Source organism: Rattus norvegicus, chromosome 4 (genome assembly GCF_036323735.1).
Source record: "Rattus norvegicus strain BN/NHsdMcwi chromosome 4, GRCr8, whole genome shotgun sequence".
Classification (NCBI taxonomy): Eukaryota; Metazoa; Chordata; class Mammalia; order Rodentia; family Muridae; genus Rattus; species Rattus norvegicus.
In genome coordinates this window covers 64,624,421-64,647,160 of record NC_086022.1, presented here as the reverse complement: position 1 = coordinate 64,647,160, position 22,740 = coordinate 64,624,421, and the positions used below count along the sequence as shown (strand labels likewise).

The following is a 22,740-nucleotide window of genomic DNA, read 5'->3' as shown; positions in this document are numbered from 1 at the left end:
GCTCCAGTCAGGTTCATCCCCACCCCCTTCTAACATCCTGTTGCGCTTTCCCGTGCTTTCCCTGTGCTTTTCCCGTGGAGTTTTCTGTGGCTCCTGCCATGTGCTCTGAGTGGTAGGAGTCAGGAATACCTATCTCAGAATATCCTACCACCATGACTAGCTGCTGCTTGCTAGTTTGGCTTTCCTGGAGGTGGGTGGGCACGTTTTAGGAGAGGCCCTTCCAAGTCCTCTGTGCAGGAGAGTGACTCTGCCTACCTGGCCCCTTACAAACTCCTCCAGGCTCTCCTGTGTCTTAGCCCAGCGCTAAGGGCTCCAGTGCTGTTTCCTCAGGTTCTTATTGAGCCTCCTGGCCAGTGGTTCTCAACCTTCCTAACGCTGAGACCCTTTAACACGGCTCTTCACGGTGTAGTGACCCCTTACTGCAAAATTATTTTGGTCGCTACTTCATAGCTGTAATTTTATGAATCATAATGTAAATATCTGCGTTCTCCGACGGTCTTAGGTAACCTCTGTGAAAGGGTCATTGACTCCCACAGGGCGAGAACCCTTGCTGTAAGTGTTTGTCTCCACTCAAGAGCCTTGGAGGCAGAACACCCAGAGCAAGTAATACTCCTGCCCAGAGCAAGTAATACTCCTTCCATCATTAATCATTTCATTCACGGATCAACTCTCCTGGGCTCACTATCTTTTTAATGAGCTCTCTCTCATCTCAACCAGTTTTCAGTTGGAAAAATCAAAAGCTTGCCGGTAGCTCTGTTCACTCCCCTCCGCCTTCCCCGGGAATCTGCCTTTTGAAAGGCTTCTCAAATGACACCCTGTTTCCTAGTGCCCACATAACTTATCAAACCAGGAAGCATTTTCTGCAGCTGGATGCACCTTGGTCTTTTCAGGAAGAAGCTGGAGAGGTTTTGACTACAAGTCACCTCCCCAGGGCCTGCCCTCTGAGTCAGGCTCCTCTCTTGAAATACTGGACTGCTTTCCTGGATTTATTTGTCTTGTCTCTTGAGAGGAAGACAGAAGGAGAGCTCCCTCTGGTTGCCTCCAGTTGCCATGAACTCTGCAGTCTGCAGCTTGGAGTCCCCCAACAGCAGGGTGAGTGCTGGTGGCTGGCGGGTGGAGGGAAACCAGGGGAGGAGGAAGGAGGCCTTGTGCAAGCTTGGCCTTTGGATGCCTTAACTTAGGGTTCTTATCACCAAGCAGGAGTGGCTTCTGTTACTGTTGCAACAAACAGGACGTTCTCTGAGCCTTAAACTGTGAATAAAAGATGCTGGGAAATTGTGGAAGGTGGGCGGGGTTCCTGACAATGTGCACTGGGCACCCCTGCTATTTGCTTCAGCTCTGGATTGGAACCTCTGTTTTGGGCTTAGCTTTCTTTCCAAAGGCTGTGAATCAAGCAAAGGGAAGCAGAGACACCCACTGTGACAGGTGCTTCTCCTTCTGTTTTATACGTGTGCCTCCTACCCCCATGCCCCGTTACATCTGGTCATCTAGTCTTAGTCCCATGGAGGCCTCTCTAGCTAGTCTCAGAACCCTGGTCTCACCACCCTCTCCAACCTATTTTGTTCACCTAAAAATCACAGGGCAGGCCGAGTGGAGATCCTTGTCTTGGCCATTGCCCACTCCAAAGACAGGGGTCTCTCTCTTCAGACCCAGACGAAGGATAGGGCCCCCCACGAACCTGACTTAGGTTCTCGGTCTGCTCTCTGGATCCAACCACAGACACTCTCCATTTGTCTCTATTCCTGCAATTCTCAAATGAGAAAATAATGGCTCTTTAGAAAAAAACCCTTGACCTCAAACACGTGGTCTCACCTCAGGATTCTGTTATACTTCTTGGAGACATAAAAAAATTTGTGGAACTATACTGAAGGTTCCATTTCCTCCTGAGCTTCTGTGAGTCAAATCCTTCATGGAAAGCAGAGGGCCTGCATTAATGCTTCCCGGGGGTGATATAAACGAACGTCTCATCACCCCAGCTAGGGCCATGGCAGACTGAAGTAACCATCCCACCCTAGAGGAGCATGGTGAACAAGAGTTGATTTGGCTTACTTACAGGAGAGTGGGTGACCCTCCCACCCCGGGCATGGATGATGGCTTCTCCAGAGGGAAGCTGGGGCAGGGTTGCATAAACCATCAGGGAGGTACAAAGGGGAGAGGCTGAAATCTCAGGTTGACCTTCTCCAACTCAGCCCTCCATGAGGAACATCAACAGGCCCACTCTTGTGGGTGTCTGTGAGGGGTGACAACCTGTGGGTAAAGATGTTTGCCAGGCACAGATGAAGGTTTTCTATGACGCTCCACCTCTCCCCTCAGCTTTTGCGTTCTTCCCGTCCACCCCTCCAGCACCATTCCCCAAGCCTTCCAGGGTGATGTCAATATTTGAATATTTTCTTTCATCTATGGCTGAGTATTAGGCTATTATGCCACAGCCTCAGGAACCCGACAGACTCTGAGTCTCTGCTGTACACTTGTGATTGGAAAGGAGTTTCCTTCCACGGGCAACTGAGGCTTACGGGGGCAGTAATGTAGTGGGACATATTCACAAATGTGTAGAAACCAAGGTGACAGGAATATCACATCTAGTCAGTAAAACAATAGCACGTGCTGCTTCCCTGCCGGGGTCCATGACCTTCTCAGCTGCAGGATTCTGCCCTGGGTTGTACCATTACCCTCAAGTTCCCCCCACGTCCTGAAATCCAATGGAAATGTTTTCGACTGTATTTCCAACAACAGTCCCCACTATTGCACCACTGAGCACACCTTGCCTGCCAGTTTGATACCACAGTGTACAGCGAGACCCCTGGTGATTGCCTTCTCCCTCTAGTAGCCTCCATAGTGCCTTCTGGCATTCCGAAGGCCAATCAGTAGGGAGGGATTGTCCTTCTTAGTCCCCGTCTGACTTCTCTGTGTCCCGGAGCTAAAATACACGGGTGTCTCGGCAGTCGAGATCTACCTCCTAGTTGTAGCATGCAGCCAACAGCAGCAGCCATAGCCAAGGCCCTGGGGGCTTTCCTGGCCAACATTATGGTGGGGGAAGGACCTCCAAGTTACCCCAAGATCAAGTTCTCAGTACAAATGGGAGACAGAGGGCAGGGATAAGGGACAAAGATGGGAGATGGAGGAAAAGGGAGAAGGGGGAAGGGAACGAGGGAGAAGAGGAAGGAGTATTTGTCAGGGGTAGGAGTGGGTAGAGGGTGGAGTGGTGGGGATGGATAGAGTGGAGACAGATGTGGCCCCAAGGCAAATAGTAATTTATACAGGTAAAAGGGGAAGTCCTGTTCTGGGATGAGGTGTTTAATTTTGATTTTAATGTTAATTAAGGCAGCCTTCCTCTTCTCCCTCGTTCCCTTCCCCCTTCTCCCTTTTCCTCCATCTCCCATCTTTGTCCCTTATCCCTGCCCTCTGTCTCCCATTTGTACTGAGAACTTGATTGCTGGATCTTGACAGTCAGCCTCAGGAGGAGGAAGTGGCCAAATGTGGGACTAGTCCTTGGTGGCTGGCTTTAGGAATGTAAGTTAACGGTGTTTAGTAAGGCGGAGGGGGTGGGAGAGAAGGGCACTGTTTGCCATGCATGCTCAGGCTGGCTAGAGTCTCTTTAGAGGCAGCTGCCCTGCTATTGGGACCTTATGGCTTTTGGAAACATCTTCCTGCCCAGGCAGCGTATTTTCCTTTGAATTTTTCCAGCATTATTTTTATCATCTTTTGAGATAGTTGCTGTGGGATTTTTCTCATTCACCTTGTTGGGTATCATCTGTCTCACTAATCTGTAAGGCTCCTGAGAATGTCACGGCCGTGCCTGACCTTTGACCCTGTGTGAGCTGATTTCCCACCCTCGCTCCTTCTGGTGTGTTTTTTGTTTCCCTGTTGTAATTCTTCCTTCTGCGTTTTCCCCTCATACATATCACGAAAATACACGGAATATACATATGCATATATGTATCATAATATCACAAATATGTAAACATATATATGTATATAAATACATAAATATATAAACATACATGAGAAATGACACAGTTCCACACCACCTGAATTTCAGGAAGGAATCTCCTGGGAGTCTTAGAGAGCATCTCCAGAAACAGTGGCGACTGCTGTTTTCTAAGTGATGACAAGGCTTGTTACCCACACAGAGCAGCTCCCTGAGGGCGGCGGTCCATGTGTACTGCTCCAGAAACTGCAGCCATCAATCTGTCAGCCATCCTGCGGATGTCCTTGGACCCTCTTGATGGGTCACACTTCTCAGGAAGACATGGCATAAAGAGGGAAATTTACAAACCAATGTTTTATCCAGGCACAAAATAGCCCTGCAGAGTGGGGCTGAGGCTAGCTCAGTAGACCCCATATCAGGAAGCATGAAGCCGATTCATGGCTCCCTCAATGCGCCAAGCTGGCCTTTCTCTATTACCAGTGGTGAGGAACTCATGAGTATGTGTCAGAAAGGAATTGGGTTGAATATTTGTATTCTGCCCCCATGGAAGGTCTGGCTTTGTGCACCTTCAATAGCACACGGTGCAGTCTGTGACCCCACATCTGCCTCCTCTCCAGCCAGCACTGCCCCTAAGCTAGATCTTCCTTGGGGAAAGTGGGAACTGCTCTTACAGCAATGGCTCCAACCAGTCACTGGCAACATCCAGAGATAAGCTGTGTTATCACAGCTAGGAGAGAGGCGGGGGAAGGAATGTCACTGAACATAATTCAGTGCACAGGTCAGGACCCTCCAGCCTCAACCTGGCAGCTCACGGCAAAGAATTATGCAGTGCAAAATGTCAGTGGTGCAGAGGTTGAGGGACTGCACTTAGAAAACAAAAGTCACCACTGTTTGTGCAGATGTTTCCTAAGGCTCCCAGGGGATTCCTTCCTGAAATGTTAGGTAGTGCTGAACTGTATTGTTTCTCATGTGTATGTTTATATATTTACATACTTATATATGTTTATTTGTGATATGCATGATACATACATATAAATTCACATGTATTTGTGATGTGTGATATATACATATATTTATGTATTTATATATGTCTATATATGTTTATATTTTGTGATGTCTGTGTGCATGTGCGTACTTTCTCCCATATACCCTGCAATGCAATGCTGCTTCATGGTATCAATGTGTCTTTCCATGTTTTATGTTCTGGTGTCCCTTTGAGTAGTATTCATGTTGGGGTCCTTGACCACAGTCCTGGGATCCTAAGGCAGTTGGTCTGATATCAGGGAATAACCAGAAGGTAGCACACACAGCATGGATACTCTAGACAGAAGGAGAATTGCCTTCCCAGGCATGGTGGGAAAGGTTACCGTAGGATCCCATCCCACTGCTCAGAATGGTGCAGTTTAAACTATAAGGCTCAGGACTGGAGAGGAGGCTCAGGAGCTAAGAGCTCTTGCAGAAAGACCCAAGTTCAGTTCTTGGTGCCTCTGTTGAGTGGTACAGCCACCTGTATCTCCAGTTCCGGGCAGTCTGACACTCTCATCTGGCCTCCAGGGCCACTTGTATTCATTCTGTGCACATGCACACACACCTGTGTGTGTGTGTGTGTGTGTGTGTGTGTGTGTGTGCGCGCGCGCTAGCTGAAACCTTGGAAAAGAGAGACTTCCAGTAATGGGACAGGACATATTGGATACTGATCCCTAGGGGGTGCTTTCTGGGGGTGGTGCAACAAACAGCTGTCCAGTTCTCGATCTGAAACTGCTCTTACCCTCCACGTCTATTCAAGTTGAGACCCTACCATCTCACACTTCTCTGGAGTGGAGCCACCAATCCATTAGGTAGAGAACACATAGTGCCCCAGTTCTTGGTAGTTTAGAAGCTCATGGAGTTCAAGCTCCACCTCCTGCCCTTAATAATCACAACCGGTAGATCTCAAGAGGGGAAGTGAAGTGGGACAGCTGAGAGCGAAAGAGACCTCAGGTACCTATGAGCATTTAAGGAGGGGGGTGGAGAGGCAGACAAAGGCTACTTAAACCTTTGAGGAGTGGGTAGGGGCTTTCAGGGTGAGTGTACATGATTGCCCAGGCCAGGGTGCCAGAGATGCCTCATTAGCATAAGGGGGGCTCCCAGGTGATGCTGGACATAACCTAAGGGGAGAGGACGTTTAACCTGGCTACCAGGTTTCTCTCACGACCAGATTTAGGGGGGTAGGACACACCTCAACCGTACTTTTTCTCTGGACCTGCTCTCCATACCTCCAAGCTCCTCGGCCCCACGATGCTTTCACTGGTTTTAAAATGAGATGGAAAAGTCTAGGGGTGTAGCTCAGAGGAGGTGTAGCATAAAGAGGTTCTATGTTTGACTCATAGGCTCTGGGTTTGATCTTCAGTATTGCCAAACAAATAGAATTTTTAAAAAATGCACTTCGAGGGCGTTTAATACACGACTCACTTTTCTACTAAGGTAGTCCAAATATTTGAAATATTTTTTCTTTGATGGAAGGAGCACAGGGAGTCAAGTGCTTGATACCAATCCATGAGGTCACGAGCCCACGCTGCTCCAGAGACGTTCCCTGAGGTGGGTGGCAGTAGGAAACCTAGGTGTGAAGGTGGCCCTGGAGGAGCCTACTTCAGCAGCCTTTTCGGGACTCTCTCCCGCTCCCACACTACCTTTGGGGCAGCCCTGACTGCCATTGCTTAGGCCCTGCACTCTGTGACCTGACCAGGGCCCGGAGACTCCCCGGGGGCACGTCAGCTGGAATGACTTGATCCTCACGCTGGTGGTGGCCTTGATACCTCCGACCACCCCAGAGACGGTGTACCCACGTCCCTCTGCCCACAGCCAGCTGTCTCAGGGTCAGCCATAGTACATGGCAGCCCCGGCAATTATGGGAGGTCACAGTGAACACAACAGCTAACACTTATTGGCAGTTGTGACGTGTTAAGGTCCCGGTCTGTGTGCTTCATACCACAAGGCAGTTTTCTCACCCACCTAGATGTGTGGAGAGAACACAGAAGCAGAAATACTATTCATTCGCCCAAGGTGAGTGAGCCGTACAGTCAATACGTTAGGATAAAAATCTGTAATTCCGAGTTATTTATTTATTTATTTCGGTTAAGCGGTAGGAATGTGAATTGGCCTGGGTGGTTTCCGTGGGTTCTGCAGCTCATCACATTAGTCCGTCATAGTCATTCTTCGGCTCACACTCACGGCAGGGACTGGAGATGGAGGGTGCATGATAGAGCAAAGCAAGGCTCTTACAATCTTTCTGCCCGCTCTCCCTCTATGTCCCCCAAGACGCACACACAGAAGAGGAGCTGTGACACAGATGTATTCGCGGGGGCCGGACTCCTCATAGTCTCTTGATCTCTGCACTGGGCACCGTTATGAGTTTCTGGGAGGATCTCTATGGGCTGTGAGGAGAGGCCTCTTTGACGAGGGGCGGCAGCTACCCTTTTCTATAGGTGTAAGGATAAGGTTTCGAATGCTGTAAGGAATTATGCTGGTCTGGCAGAATGATGGTGGTAGTTCCCCCCACCCCCCATGTCCGTGATCTGATTAGCCCTGGTAAGTTGGCTCAGCTTCTAGTGGCAGATATAAATCCCCTTCCTGCCAAAGTCCAACTAGACAGCTGTTGGTTGCCACTGACACGTGTCTGCTGGAACCATGGTGGGTGGGGGCAAATTGTAGGAAAGAGGCTTTCAGGTCAGATCCAGCTCCAATCATCGGAGTCCTGTACTCTAAGCATGTGGTGTCTTCAACCACCCTCCATTCCTGAGAGGAAATCTACCTATTTTTCGACCTTAAGGTGGGCTTCCCTCTCCTCCCTAGCAAACACGTCTCTCTGCCAAGGTTTTAGATCACTCCCTACCCCCACCTTCTATAGCCCAAGACCTAAGAGTCTTTAACACAGATGCCCACAGTATGGATCAGGGTAGCACTGGTCATTCCTCTGTCTCTGTAGTCCTCTGCAGGCTGACACTGCTGACCCCTACCCTAGGCCTCCCTCTCGTGTCTGGAAGGGTGTCCCACCATACAGCTGAGGTCTTCTCCCAGCTCACACGTGCTCTTTCCTTGTCTTGGCAGAGGGGTGATGGTGCGCTTAGCTCCCACACTGAAGACCAGGGGAAGACAAAGGACAGACAGCAGAAGGACTTCAGCAGCAGTCACCTGGCCTATGGCATCCTGGACCGCCCACCATGGTACCTCTGCATCTTCCTGGGGATCCAGGTACGTCCTCCCAGCCAGCACTAGGTCCAAGGAAGCTCTGTATCAAACAACTGCAGATCAAATTAGTACAACAGTTACAGATCAGCTGCTGTAGCTTCCATATCAACCCCAGGTCTCTCCCTCAGCACGTGAGGGTAGGTGTGAGGCTTAGAAAAAGAGGCTTAGAAAAAAGACCATTCTGAGGTGACTCACTTGGGTGCCGGTAACTGATGTGGTTAAAGGTCTGCCTCACGTAGGTGAGGCCCTTCGGAGGCAGAGAGGTACGAGCTCCTTTCTCAGAGCCGCTCTGTCAGCAATCTCTCTCTGTTTCAGCTTTCACAGTTACCTAGTCTCTAGGATCATGAGGTTTATTGGATAATAGGAGGGAGTCAACCCTGATAGGTGGCGCTCACCACTGTTGCTGAACAGTACGAAAACACTGGTGGGTTCTAGGCCTGGAGAGGGCTGTGCCTTCTACTGGCCTAGCTGCTGGCATGCCAAAGAAATGTCTGTGTGAGGCTTCCAGGGCTGGTTCGGGGGTAGCTTACACGTTCTGTGTATTTGCCTATTGTGTGAGGCCTTGTGTTCACTCCACAGTCTCACTAAAAAAGGGCCGTAAAGAATTAAACTCACGTCATTGTCCAAGGGCTCGTGGAAGAATTTAAAGTTTGTCAGAACGTGCCTTGAAATATTCATGCCTTCTTTTTCTGCACACTCTCTTATGGGCCTCCTAGGGCGGTGGGGGGCAGCCAAGTCCCTTTTGTTTTTCCACACAGTCTGTCAGGGAGTTTTAAAGTCTTTCCTGCTTCCGCTATACACCCTACCCCCACCCCAGTTTGTCAAAGAGCAGTGCTGGTCACATTGTTCGGATTGTTCCTCATCAAGGGGATTAACCATGTGGGTGGGGTAATCCAATGGTTGGCTGATCCCTTTGACACAACTGGAGCTGAAGCTGCCCCTTAAAGACCCGGGGATTTATTTCTCACCGGCTATCCTCCTGCTATCTCCACCTGTGTGGTTAGAAGATGTGGCAATCTCTACCCCAAGGAGAAGGAGGAGGAAGAGGGGTTCAAGGGATAGATACATAGAAAAGGTCACACTGGTGTGGGACTGGACCATCATCCAGGACACTTGGTATGACTCCAGACAGGTCCAGCCGCAGCCCATGAGAACACTTCCCTAGACCTAATCAGACTGAGGCCAGGGTATGTGACCCAGCGGCTCGTTCTTGTACCAGTTGATCGATGTCTGTCTCCTGTTTGCCTCTCTGTAACTTACATTCATCGGATTTTTCACTCTGGGATCGGAGGCTGTGCGCTATGACTTCCCCAGGGAGGATGCACTTCTGCCTTGGGGAATGGAGAGGCAGCCAGCAGCATCTTATGCCCACCTCCTTCTGTTCTGCTCTCACAGCACTTCCTCACAGCCCTGGGCGGCCTCGTGGCCGTGCCGCTCATCCTGGCCAAGGACCTGTGCCTGCAGCATGACCCCCTGACCCAAAGCTACCTCATCAGCACCATTTTCTTTGTCTCAGGCATCTGCACCCTCTTGCAAGTGCTTTTAGGGGTCAGGTAGGTAAAATTGCTCTCCAGGGATCTTGAGTTCTACTTGCTATGGTACTGGTGAGGTCTGCTTGGATGCCGCTGGGTGACACGAAGCTGGTTGGAGGGAGGGGTAAGTGATGAACCAGGGTGCTTGACTGAAGGGAAGAGAATTACATATTAGCTTAGGGGGGAAATGTGTTCTTTATTAGTTTATACAATTGAGCTAAGAGAAAGGCAGAAGACATGATGAACCAGGGCTCGCTCTCTCTCTCTCTCTCTCTCTCTCTCTCTCTCTCTCTCTCTCTCTCCCCCTCCCTCTCCCCCCCCGTGTGTGTGTGTGTGTGTGTGTGTGTGTGTGTGTGTGTGTGTGTGTGTAGTGCATGCATGTTCATCTGAACCTGTGTATTCTGGTGCACGCGCATGTATGTATGAATGTGAGGAGGCCCAAGCACAGCTTCAGGTGTTCCTTCCTCAATAGTCACTCTATGTTTTGAGACAGAGTCTCTCAGTGGCCTGGATCCCTCCAAGCAGGCTGGGCTGGCTGACCAGCTACCTTCCAGTGCTGGGATTACAAGTGTGCCCTCTTGCATCTAGACCTTTTATGGAGGTGGGGGGCACTGAGTTCAGGTTTTAATGCTCGTATGGGGGGCACACTGTGGATTGAGCCCTCCCCTTAGCCCCCATGTCTCTCTGTCTGTCTGCTCCTAATATGTGTGAGGCTCTTGATAAGAACAAACCAGTGAAGATTCAGATGATGGGTGATGCTAAAAAGTTATAAAGCTATAAGCTGACAAATCTGGCACTGAACCATGAACCTGCCTGGCGGGCCAGATCTGCTTCAGCTCAGTGCGGAACCTGGAGAACCAGGGGCACAGAGGTGTTGGAGGAATAAAGAGATGGGCAACCAGGGAGAAAAAGAGCAAATTCACCTCCCATTGTCTTTTTGTTTTGTTTCGATCTTCCAAAGATGGCTTGGGACCTTCCCATAATGGTGAGGGACAGTGTGTTTGCTTCATCTGCTGATGTCTTGCCAAGTTTTTCCTGGAAACACCCTTAGAGATACACTCTACTGACTGACTAACTGAGCATCCATTAACCCAGTCAAATTGATACGGTAAATTAAATTAATTGAGCTTTATAAAAGAGGGGCTTGGGAGGAAGCGGGAGCAGGAAGATATGAAGAACTGTGAAGTGATGTTCTCTAGACTCCGCACAGCCATTACAATCACGAACTTACAGTAACTGTTGTTTCCTTGACCATTGCCACAAGAGCGGCTCTGGCTTTACCAACAGTAGGTCACAGATGGTGGAGGGGCTCGCAGGGCCTTATCCTTTAGTGATGAACTATTGGCGATTGATTGATAGGTGCTGGGAGAGCAGTAGCCATCGTCTTCAGCTGTATGACTAAGGAGTCCAGCATGCTCTGGTGGATAGCTCCAGACACAGGCAACCCTGGTTAAACTCAGTGGCTCACAACACAAATGTGAAAAAGATGTTAAGGAAAGTGCAGGGGTCTGGACTCTCACACTGTGGAGGGCAGGGGCTGCAGGTCACTGCCTGGGAATTTCTCTCTGAAGAACTTCTTGGCCCTTTTGTTCACCTCCTTCAGTCAAACCCATTTGTACTCAATGCTTCCTGCCTTTGATATTTTCTTAACACCTAGTTCTGAGAAGAAATGGCAAATGTGTGTGTGTGTGTGTGTGCGCGCGCGCGCGCGCGTGCGTGTGTGTGTGAGTGTGTGTGAGTGCGTGTGTATGTGTGTATATGTGTGTGTGAGTGTGTGTATGTGTATGTGTGTGAGTGTGTGTGTGTGCGTGGGTGTGTGTGTATATGTGTGTGTGAGTGTGTGTATGTGTGTGTATGTGTGTGTGCACGTGTGTATATGTGTGTGTTTGTGTGTGTACGCGTCTGTGTGTGTGTGTGTGTGTGTGTGTGTGTGTGTGTGTGTGGCTTGAGGTGCTAGAGCTTTTGGTGTCATCTTTAAGAAAAAGCACAGAAAAGCACGAATACAAAATTATACAGGAATGAGAACATTTATAGAGAAAAATGTAATAGTAAGTCACAAATTTTCTTCTCTTTTCTTATTTATTTATTTATTTATTTTCGTTTTAACTAGATATAGTTTCTCTATGTAACAGCCCTGGCTATCCTAGAACTCATTCTGTAGACCAGGCTGGCTTTGAACTCACAGAGATCTACCTGACTCAGTTCCTGAGTGCTGGGATTAAAGGCATGAGCTACCTCGCTCTGTGCGTGCGTGTGTGTGTGTGTGTGTGTGTGTGTGTGTGTGTGTGTGTACACGTACGTGCAGGCACACATGCACAAGTTAGAAGAGGATGTTAGGCATCTTTTTCTGAAGCTCACCATTTTGACTAGGATCACTGACAGATGAAAACGTTCCCAGGATCTGTCTATTTTTGTCCCCTCATTTCTGGGTTACAGACTCATGTGACCATCTCTGGGTTGAACCTTAGCATCTCTTGCTTTCAGAGCGGTCTCTCCTACTCACTGAGCTATTTTCCCAGCCCCACACTGCAATTCTTAAAAGAGCAGACAAACACCACGAATAGCAAACATTCCCAAATGCAGTATTACTGCTAAATCGTTATTATTTAGCTGAAGTCACCTAAGCTACTCCTCGTGCGTCTGTGGTCTTGCATCCCGGCCGGCTCACAATCATTGGCCATCGAGGAGACAGCTTCAGTTATTTGTTGTCACTGCTGGGTGGACCCCACTCTGCCTTCACTCATAGATTTGCACCCCACAAACAGAAGAATTCTGGTGAACTCTACCTTATAAAAAAATTAAAATTCCAGTGGCGGAGTTACAGGCCAGAGTGCGTACCTGCTGTGCATCTCTGGACTGGCAAGAAAAATGAGTCTTGAAGATGCCTGGTGCCAGCTGGGTGTGGCGGCCCACACCTGTGAACCCCGCACTCCGGAGGCACAGACAGGAGGACTGCAACAAGCCCATGGGTATCCTGGACTACATAGTGAGTTCTAGGCTAGCCAGAGCTGTACAGGGAGCCCCCAACTCAAAACTGGTAAACTGGAGTAAACAAGCAAACAAAAGTCTGCCTGGTTCACAGTTGTCCCTGCTTCCTGGAGGAGAGAGATTCCAGCTTGTGTATTCCATCCACGATAGCCATGTTTCCTCTGATGATCCTTCATATGTAATTATCACCAACGTGATAGCTTTAACTCCACTCATTTCCAGTCCTGTTTCCCAACTACCCCTTTCTATACCCACACGTCAGGGCCATGGACTAGGGGATACCTTGACGTCCCAATGCCACCCTTGGTCCTAGACCTTTGCGTCCTGACCTTGAGTTGGCATTGTGGCAGTGGAGATATTTCTGGAAAGCGTGACAACACTATGACTACGATTAAGTAATAAATTAACTATACATCCCAGTTCATTCTGACAAAATGTATCTCGACTTGGCTTCCCCTTAGCAAAAGCCCTGCAGTGCTGATGCAAACACTAGGGAGTAGGTAGCGCTGACAGTGGAAATAGATTGCGTAGCCAATGGCTGACGTCATTTGCTTTGCAAATTTTATAACAGTGTGGGCACATCATTAGTGAACGTATCGCTAGGGTTTTAAAACTTAACTTATTCTTTGACAGTTTCATACATGTATACTCTGGTCACTCCACCTTCTACCTTCTCTCCCCTACCCCATCCCTCTCCTCTTACCAAGTCCCCATCCTATTTTAATGTCATTTTGTTTTGTTTGGGTTTTACCTTTTGACCCACTGGACTTCAGCACAACTGCCTAGTTGGGCACGAGTACAGAGCTATCTGTTGGCATGTGGGTAGTGACTCGACAGTGGCTACATCTGGGGCTCCCCCCTCCCATCTAAACTGGATGTTTAGAGGCTCTCGTGCAGACCTTACACCAGCATTTGTAGTCGTGAGTTGATGATGCTATGGCCTTGTCTTGCTTGTGAGTCAGCCCCTCACAGCCCTCCTCCCATCCGAGACAAGTCACTCCCAGCAGACAGAGCCATTCCTGCTTTCTCTGAGCAGATAAAGAAACTCTGCCTACATCTTCACAGTGCAGTGAAGGTGAGTGATATCTCCAAGTCCTCCTGACACAAAGCCCAGATCAGATCTCAGGCTGCGAGTGTCCATGCTTGAGGATCTTCCACAACTAAAATAAATAACGTCAGTTAAGCAAGAATAGTTTATTGAATGTACACCAAAATACTGGACATCCAGGACAGCAAAAAAGGTCTGTGGTCCCAGTCTATTCTCAAGAGTTGGCTTTTTATAGGAAACACCAGGTTCAAGAGTTTAAAGAGCAAGGAGCGGGCAGTTGGCTCACTAGGCAAAGTGTCATCGGCTAACCTTCATGCTGATTGGTCCTGAGTGGTGGATGGGTGGTGAGCAGAGGAATTTCAGAACATCGAGATAAGAGAGCATGGGTATTATAATCATAACCCTTTGACTTATTTGTATCACTCTTCAGTGTCAGCCACATTGAGCTTATACATAGGTGCAGGAAGGACTGCCTGGTGGTCAGCTCTGGCTCAAGATATTTTAGACATAGTCATTCATATTGACCTTTGATTTGATCGGATCAAATCAAATCAAGCTTTGTGGAATTTCTTAAGATTAGCAAACCTCATACAGAACATTCAGGATATACAGAACAAAACAGGGTGCACAGTCATCATGTCCTTGAGCCAAGACCCTTCTCTGTGTCAGTGACTGGCAGGCATGTCACTGAAACAATATGAAATAGCTGGCAGGCATGGAACAGAATGGCTACAGCTATGCTGGGGGTGGGTGTTAGGCCATAACACCCTTTCTGTCTCCTCTCTTCTGTCAGCATCTCTGTGAGTTAGGATTTCTCCCCAAAGTACAATGAAGAATCAAACAGCACAAAGTTGGCTGTAGCCTACTATTTGGGTCCCTGGAATTTAGACTCCTGCTTTTTCCATGATTGGCCCTGGGACTAAGAAGCTGCATCGGCCACACATCAGAGACTTGATGTCCCCTGGGTGGACAGGAATCCCTTCCCACCCTGCCCCATGGTGGTTACAAACACAGCCTTTGTGATTGGAACAGCCCACTCCCCTGGTGCTATTAATTTTTAAGGCTACTTTGTATTTGTGACTCTTTTTATTATCTTTTTTTGTCAATTACATACATGCATATATTGTATTTTGATACTTTTTACTCTGACTACTCTCTCTGGTCCCCATGCCACTCTTCCTGATTTACTTGCTTTTCCCAACCAGTCTCCCCTTTCCTCTTTCTTTCTCCTTTTATTCGTTTATTTAGTGACCCAGCTAGTTTCATTAGGGTCACTTTCAGAAGTACAAGTGAGAGGTTATTTGAGGCACCACGGGCACCTCACCAATGGCTACACCACTGAAGGAAATGTTTCCCTCTCCCCAGCAACCTGTCCATAGCTCCTTCTTTCTGTCCCTGATCCTTGAGGTAAGCAATATAGGTATTCCCTCCAGGGCCGAGTACGCTAGCAGCTCCTTTTGGCCAGAGATTCGCCTCAGCAGTCCCTTGCACCCATTATGAAAAGAAGCTTCTCTGACCAATCATGGGCATAAATATAAATATTTAGAAGGCAGTGTGCCAGGCACGCAGCATGCATCTGACGCAGTGAATTACGGTCGTGGAAGAGGCTGAGGCCCCAGTTCTGGTCCTGGCTTTAACTGTGGGAACATGGAATATCACTTCCGCTCTCTTGAATTTTCTTTTTGGTACAATGAAATAATTGATCTGTGAATGTGCCAAAGTCTCTTTTGTTTCTGATACTTTGACAATAAACATGTATGTCAGCTGGCTAGAGGAATGAACCTGTTAGCCTTCCGGGTGTTCCTTAAGCCAATGTCCAAGCTAATCAGGAGTCAGGGGTCAAGGAATTCAAGGAGCTTACACCCTAGGGAAATAAAATTACAAAGTGGATCGTGCTGATGTCATTAGACCATGAGGGAATAGACAGAAAGCTGAGCTTGGTCCCACCCATGGAGGTGGGTTTCCCATTATGTCCTGCCCTGATGAGTAACTGCCGGGGAAGGAATCAAAGGCTATCACAGTGAGTTTAGGAATGAGTCAGAGGCCCACATAGATGTGGGAAATCTGCTGGCCAGTAGATAACGCAGCTCTTGCCTACACATGACACACAGATGCTAGCACTGCAGTAAGTGTTCAGAAAACCAAGTCAAACCCAGTTAGCATGATGGCTACTGAATTCCCAATGGAGAGGGTACCCACTGTGCCCTGGCCTAGGGGCTACAAAGGCCTTTCCCGGGGTAGGGCTGGCAGCTGTAGCCCTTGACAACCCTCGAAGCGTTGGTGACATGATTCTGCAGGCACTCCTGTGTACCCCCTGACTTACTGCTCACTTCTGACACCCACTGAGGTTATAAAATGAGACAAATCCACTTTTGTTTTTGACCACTTAGGATGCAAAGTATTTCATTCTTAAACTCCTAAAGTTTGAACACAAGGTAGCCTAATTTAGCTTAGTTTCCGAGCTGAACGCACTTGCACAGAGCTCAGCTTCTGGCTGATAAACAGTTCCTAATCCCCCGTGTGGGTGCCAACATTCTGATCTGCAGGTGGCGAGCTGACCAGCTTCTGCTGCTAATGCCCCCTTTTGCCTTAAAATCATTTATTTCAAACAGGACCCTGAGTTTGCAGGGTACTCTCTGAGGAAACGGAAGGCCTGTGTGCAGCTTCAGATTTAACTGTCTCTGGCATTAATTGTAATTTTAACTAGGGAGGTTTCTTTGGAAGAGGTGTGCTAATAAGGTGTGTCTAGTCTTAGATCAAAGGAATGTGGGAAGAGAAGGTCGGGGCTATTTCTGAGTTGTATACAGTCTTACGGTGGTTTTAACCTACTCTTACAGTTTTCCATCACTTGTCATCTATTTGCCTTCAAAGTACAGGAGCTGCTTTATGGCAAGGGAAGATAATCATTGCTCTGTTTTTTTGATGTTTGCTTGCTTGCATTTTGGCCTTTTGTTTGTTTGTTTCTGTTTTTTTCAAGCCAGGGTTTCTCTATGTAGCCCCAGTGGCTGTCCCGGGACTTGCTCTGTAGACCAGGCTGGCCTCGGACTCACAGGTGCTGGGATTAAAGGCCTGTGACACCACCACCCAGATTCCTATTTTCATTTTTAAAGACTAACATCAGAGCATGTTATGTGAGCCTGCATCCTCTACCCTATATTTGAGGCAAGTATGTACTTGAGAGCCACGACTGGCGTTTGCTGCTTAGCGTCCACGGAGCCTGGGAGCTCCGGTTGGAGGGTCTGGCCTGAGTCTCCTTTGTGACTGTACCTGCTGTTCACCTTGTCTCTTATGAGTATCAGAAAGCTCATCAGTAGAGAAGGAACAGGGTCAGCATCCCTGCCTTCAGAGCAGAGCACAAGGGATGGGGACAGGGAGGCAGAGTACAATCCATTGCCGACAAAGAGTGCTAGACATAGCACAGACGGTTGATGTTGTATGTTTTTTATGAGGCCCCACTCTACTGTCCAAGCAGGCCTGAAGGCACAGTTCTCCTACCCCAGACTCACACTCGTGGGGATTACTGGTCTGTAGCACCATGGCTGATAGATGTGTCAATAGGATTGTCATTCTTTGATTTTCTTTCTCAACCCCTTACCCTACCATACACAATCTTACTTGGGCAGATGGCCCAGCAGAGATCAGTCTTTAGTGTTTGCACCGTAATGATATTTGGAGCTGGCTCACTTAGTGAATTTCTCCTCTTTTCATTTTAAGTACACTTAATTTATGGTGTACTTATTCTTAGTAATAACACTTAGCTTATTGTCTAAATCTCTTCTTAAAACTCCCATTCCCATTACATAGCCTATCAGTTTCATTCTCCTCAGTCTTCTGGAAATCTCTGATATACTTGGAGATGGCTTCTGCCTGATTCTGGTGCTCATCTGCCATCCTGACCCTCTCCAGGAAATCTGCTTTATGTCGGTTCTCTGAGGGATCTTTGTTACCATGCTTTCTTCTCCTTCTGACGTATGACCCATTAGCACCTCAGGAGATGATGTGTGGAAAGTAAACTTTGTAAAAAGTCCGTGGTTCCATCTTTACCCTCCATTGACACTTAGGCTGGGTATAAAAATTTTGGTGAGAAGTAATTTTCTCTCAGACCATTGAAACATTGCATTATCTTCTAGCATGCCACATGACTTTAAGAATCCCAACCTGTTGGCTCACATCCCTCCACCTACACCCTTGAAACCTGGAGGGACCTTCAATTCTGAGATTCTGTAGTCTTTGTGACTTCGTTTTTATAACTTTAGTATTGTTAATTTCTTTTTAGAATTCATGGGTCAAGTTTATTTTCATCTGCTGTACTTTATATTAAATAATATGTTTTTACATATAAATACTGGCCTTTAGCTCCTTTAGAATTTCTTTCTGAAACTTTTATTATTCAGTTACTGGATTTCTGTAGTATAAAGCTCTATTTTTTTAAGCCTTTATTATTTATATGCCTATGTATTTTTGTTGTTTGGAGGGAAGAAGTTGCAACTTTATTTTTAAAAGTCTTTTTAGGGTTCATTTTTGCAATATTGTTTCAAGAGCTATCTTTACTCTCTGAATACAATATTTCTTTTTTTATTCATATTCTTTTTGATTTATGATTGCAAAATCTTTTAGGTCTGAGAATCTTTTCTTTTCTTTTTTTTTTTCTTTTAAAGAAAGGGAACTTGTTAAAAAGCCAAGGATGACCTTGAATACCTGAGGAACAATTAAAAATTTTTAAAAGTTAAAAAACTTTATCTGTTTCTTTTTCCTTTGCATTTTCTTAGTTGTCTGATGGTCCTTATGTATCTACTCAAGTATAGGAGTAGTTCTAAGAGGCTGACCAGAAGTTTTGAACCTGAAATGGATCCTTGGCCTTCACTGTAGCCCAACATGGAGACTTGCTCATCAACCAACCGCAGGGCTCACAATTCAAATTGCCCTTAATTGTAGGTGCTGCGCGGGGGCTGGGGAAGTCTGAATCTCAGCATCTTTATGATTTCCATCCCGTGCTGCTGTAATGTTCAGAAAAAGATCTCATGGTCTCTTTCCTGAAGGGACTGGAGCTGGCCACAAGAATTCTGGACTCCGGGTGGATTATGAGCAGGCATTTTAGTGTTCGACGTGTGCACACTGGCTGGAGGGCTCATGTCAGGGTGGTCTCCCTCCCAGCCCCCACATCCAACTCTGCCTGGTCTTCTGCCTGCCCAGACACCCCGTGCTTTGCCCATACAGCAAACCTCAAGTCTTCTGCCAAGATGTTTGCTGGTACTTAAGAGGGGTTTAAAACCTGTCCTGGCTCCAGGTTTATCCCTACACTGAGGACTACCTCTGAGACTTCTGAGAACACTGCTATTTACCTGATCCTGTGTGGGGCCTGTTCCTGGGGGCGGCAGACCTGTAACTGTTCACCATCTGCTTCTCAGTTGTCAAAATGTAGCACAATTGTTTCCTGCTCCATTCTCTTTATCCTTGGAATGTATGCTCCTAAAATATATTTTGATATCAGTCTAATGGTTTCAAGAGGGGGAAATTTTACTCATAAATCAATGTTTTCCTTTCTTTAACCAGAGATTCAATTTACATACATTATCTAGATTATGTATTAAATTTTTCTTCATTAATTATCAAAAATATTTTGGGCATCTTTAATTTTAATGAAGACTTTTGTACACTAAAGGGTTTATGTTTCTAGGGTTAAAGATGATCACTTTTGCCCTAAACACCAATTTTCTCAGCATTATTTATTGAATAATCACCTATTTCTCAAGAGAGTGTGATTCTGTGCACCTTGCACTTAAGTTCTATTTTTGTTGCAGTGATGAAATACATTTTAATTTATTTCTTTAAAGTAAACACACATTTCCATGTTTTCTGCTTGCCAATACATATTTTACACATTAAAAAAGTACAGAAATGGATGAAGAAAAATTAAAAATAAGACCACTCAGTAATGAGCTGTGCTGGTCATGTTAACAACCGTACATTACATTTTATGCCATAGTCTTCCCAATTATTTTTTCTTTTCTTTTTTTTTTTTTTTTTTTTTTTGGAGCTGGGGATCGAACCCAGGGCCTTGCGCTTGCTAGGCAAGCGCTCTACCACTGAGCTAAATCCCCAACCCCTAGTCTTCCCAATTTTTAATGAACACAGTGCTTTTAGTAGATACCTTATCCACCCATACTAGTTTTTTCACTTACATTTTATTATTTATTGAGCAGGGGATGGGGGGCTGCCACAGTGGATACGTAGTGATCAGGAGGACAATCTGTGGCCATCAATTCTTCCTTCCACCATGTGGATCCCAGGCATCCACCTTGGGTGGTCAGGCTGAAAGCTGGTACCTCTATCTTTCCAACCCTTAAATTCTTCTGTATCTCAGGAATTCTTTGTTATAGACAATACTTCAGTGTCTTCAACTAGAATCTCAGACATGAAGAAATGTCCACTCATTCCCATAGGGAACTGACTACTGGCCAAAGCAAGGATACAACCGAAGTCCAACTTGGTGAATGAATGTTTTATTGGGGTTACTTACAGAAATGTGGGTGAGTGTTATTTACAGGAGCAGAAATGACTCAGAGACAACTGTATCACCACCCCGGCATGGGTGACAGCTCACCAAAGCTGGGAACCTGGAGCACAGTGCAGGCAGCTCAATAGGTTAGAGACTGTCCTCTTCCAGTCAGCTCCACAGGTCTCTGCTTCTTCCAATAGATGGGCTTGTTTGAGAGTCTTCTTTGTTTTGTAGTTTGGCTCATTTGAGAGTGACCCTCAGCAGTCTTTACTGTTTATATGCATTTGGGAAGGAAGGATGTGTCCTAGTGGGTCTGATCAGTTTCAGGGACTCCCTGGAGCTATTCTGAGTTGTGTACTTCCTGTCTTAAAGAGCTTCCTTAAACTATGTCACCTCCCTTTATAATATCCTACTGTTTTGCTTCCCTACGAGCATCCTTTCTTAAGTTTCCCTTCAAGACTTTAAATTCAGAAGAAACTACACGAGAGAGAGAGAGAGAGAGAGAGAGAGAGAGAGAGAGAGAGAGAGAGAGTCTGTCTGTCTGTCTGGTGTATGTACATGTGTTTTCTTGACCACATGTGACTTAAACAGGAGCCAGAAGGAAGTGCCAGGTGTCCTCTATCCCTCTGCTTTGTCCCTTTGAGGCAAGGTCTCTTACTGAACCTGGAGGTGTGTTATTCCACGTAGGGTGGCAGCCAGCAAGCCTTAATGATGTTTCTGTTTCTGCTCCCTGCAGTGCAAGAGTTACAGGTTTGTGTGGGACAAGACAGGTTTTTATATGTCTGCTGGAATCCAAACTCCCATTCTCCTATGTGTGGAGCAAACATTCTCAGTCCTGTGCCTCCCTGTTCTTCCTAATCATGCTTTCCTTTAAAATTATTTCTAAATTATTCTAGTTCAAAGACAGCTGCATTTACATGCTTCCTGTGCTTTCCTTAAATTCTAGCCTTTTTTTTTTATTATTCCAGATTAATTTTCAAAGCATTTTTACTGAGTAAAATAGAGCATTTTGGAATGCTAGAAGCATTTGCGTTATTTCAGTGGATAAACTTGGGATATTGGCAACTTTGTAATGTCGAATTGTTCTTTTAAGGAATATGTTGTCTATGTCTCATCTATGCAAACCATCATTTGTTTTCTGCGATAGTTTTATTCTTTTAAAAAAACGATCCCAAAGTCATTTAGGAGTGTGCCCTCTTCTCTATTTTGTGGGAACCTACACTGTTTCACTTGCTTTGTACAGAAAAGTCTTCTCTAAGTCTTCAGACCAAGGACTCCTTGACTTCCTTGCTGTAAGATTCTGCACAGGCCGAAGTCACTGAGTGAGACACACTGAGTCACAGTGACATATTGACACGGTGTTCATGGTGCTGTTCCTTGCTCCTCCAGTCTGGGACGCTTGGACGCTGACAGTGACTTTTCTTCCCATGAAACTTTCAGTTTCAGTTTTGCAATCCCGGCCTGAGCCCTGCTGGGGATGCTTAGCTGCGGTCCGTGAGCTAAGGCCAGAAGCTGGCGATCTGCTCTTCCGTTTATTTCTCATTCTACAGTACAGCTGTTGAGCTTATAGTTCCTGGGACACTGTGATTAGGCAAAATAGTCCCTTCATTTCTTTCTTTCTTTCTTTCTTTCTTTCTTTCTTTCTTTCTTTCCTTCTTTCCTTCTTTCTTTCCTTCTTTCCTTCTTTCTTTCTTTCTCTCTTTCTCTCTTTCTTTCTTCCTTTCTTCCTTTCTTCCTTTCTTCCTTTTTTTTTTTTTCTGGAGCTGAGGACTGAACCCAGGGCCTTGTGCTTGCTAGGCAAGCACTCTACCACTGAGTTAAATCCTCAACCCCTGTCCCTTCATTTTTTATATTTAAAAATTACACTTATTGATGGGGGGGGGGTTTACAGCATACATCATGGACCACAGGACAATGTGCCTGGAACACTCATTTCCTCCCATCGTGTAGGTCCAAGGGATATAATCCTGGTCATCAGGCTTGGCCACTGGTGCCCTTACTTGCTGTATCATCTTGATGGCCTCGGGTCTCCTTTCTTCATCATGGACAGTACCCTCATCCTCTCAGTGTACTTTAAACTTCTCATTAAGTGACAGAGAGTGGCTCAGAGTTCTAAAAGTCTCAGCGGGACCCCCTTCCCTTTTTGTCTCATGAGCCAAGACTCTCAACTCTGCAGGATACAGACAGGGTGGATCCCTGGGCTGATGGATCAGCATCATCCGGAGGCTCATCACAACTTCTTGGATCCTCCCATAGGTGTGCTGGAAGGTCAGGACCTCATAAACAGAACTGCTCATGATAAGCACATTGGTGATAGGGAATCAAGAGAGACTGGCGGAGGGACGGATGGAGGGAGGAAGATGATGGTCTTTTGGTCTATATCTCATAGATGTGTATCTTGCACTTGGGATAGATCATCAATGAGGTCACCTGTGAAGTTCTGGTTTGGAGGATAACACTCACGTCAGATGACCAGGAGCCATCCTTATCAATGATGTAGTCACATCTGAACTTTGAT

At 46.7% G+C, this 22,740-nt stretch overlaps 1 protein-coding gene across 2 annotated transcripts in view; it reads left to right on the top strand.

Moving 5' to 3' along the window:
• Positions 1-992: 992 nt before the first annotated feature.
• Positions 993-22,740, top strand: part of Slc23a4 (solute carrier family 23 member 4) — a 47,740-nt gene continuing 25,992 nt past the window's right edge. Inside the window, exons 1-3 of one of the 2 annotated variants that reach the window (NM_001270038.2) lie at positions 993-1,092; positions 8,015-8,158; positions 9,551-9,708. In NM_001270038.2, the coding sequence (NP_001256967.1) occupies positions 1,051-1,092; positions 8,015-8,158; positions 9,551-9,708 (344 nt within the window). In that variant the 5' untranslated portion in view covers positions 993-1,050. Of the gene's footprint in view, positions 1,093-8,014; positions 8,159-9,550; positions 9,709-22,740 lie in introns of those variants that run through there. The other variant, XM_063285989.1, reaches the window with a different exon arrangement.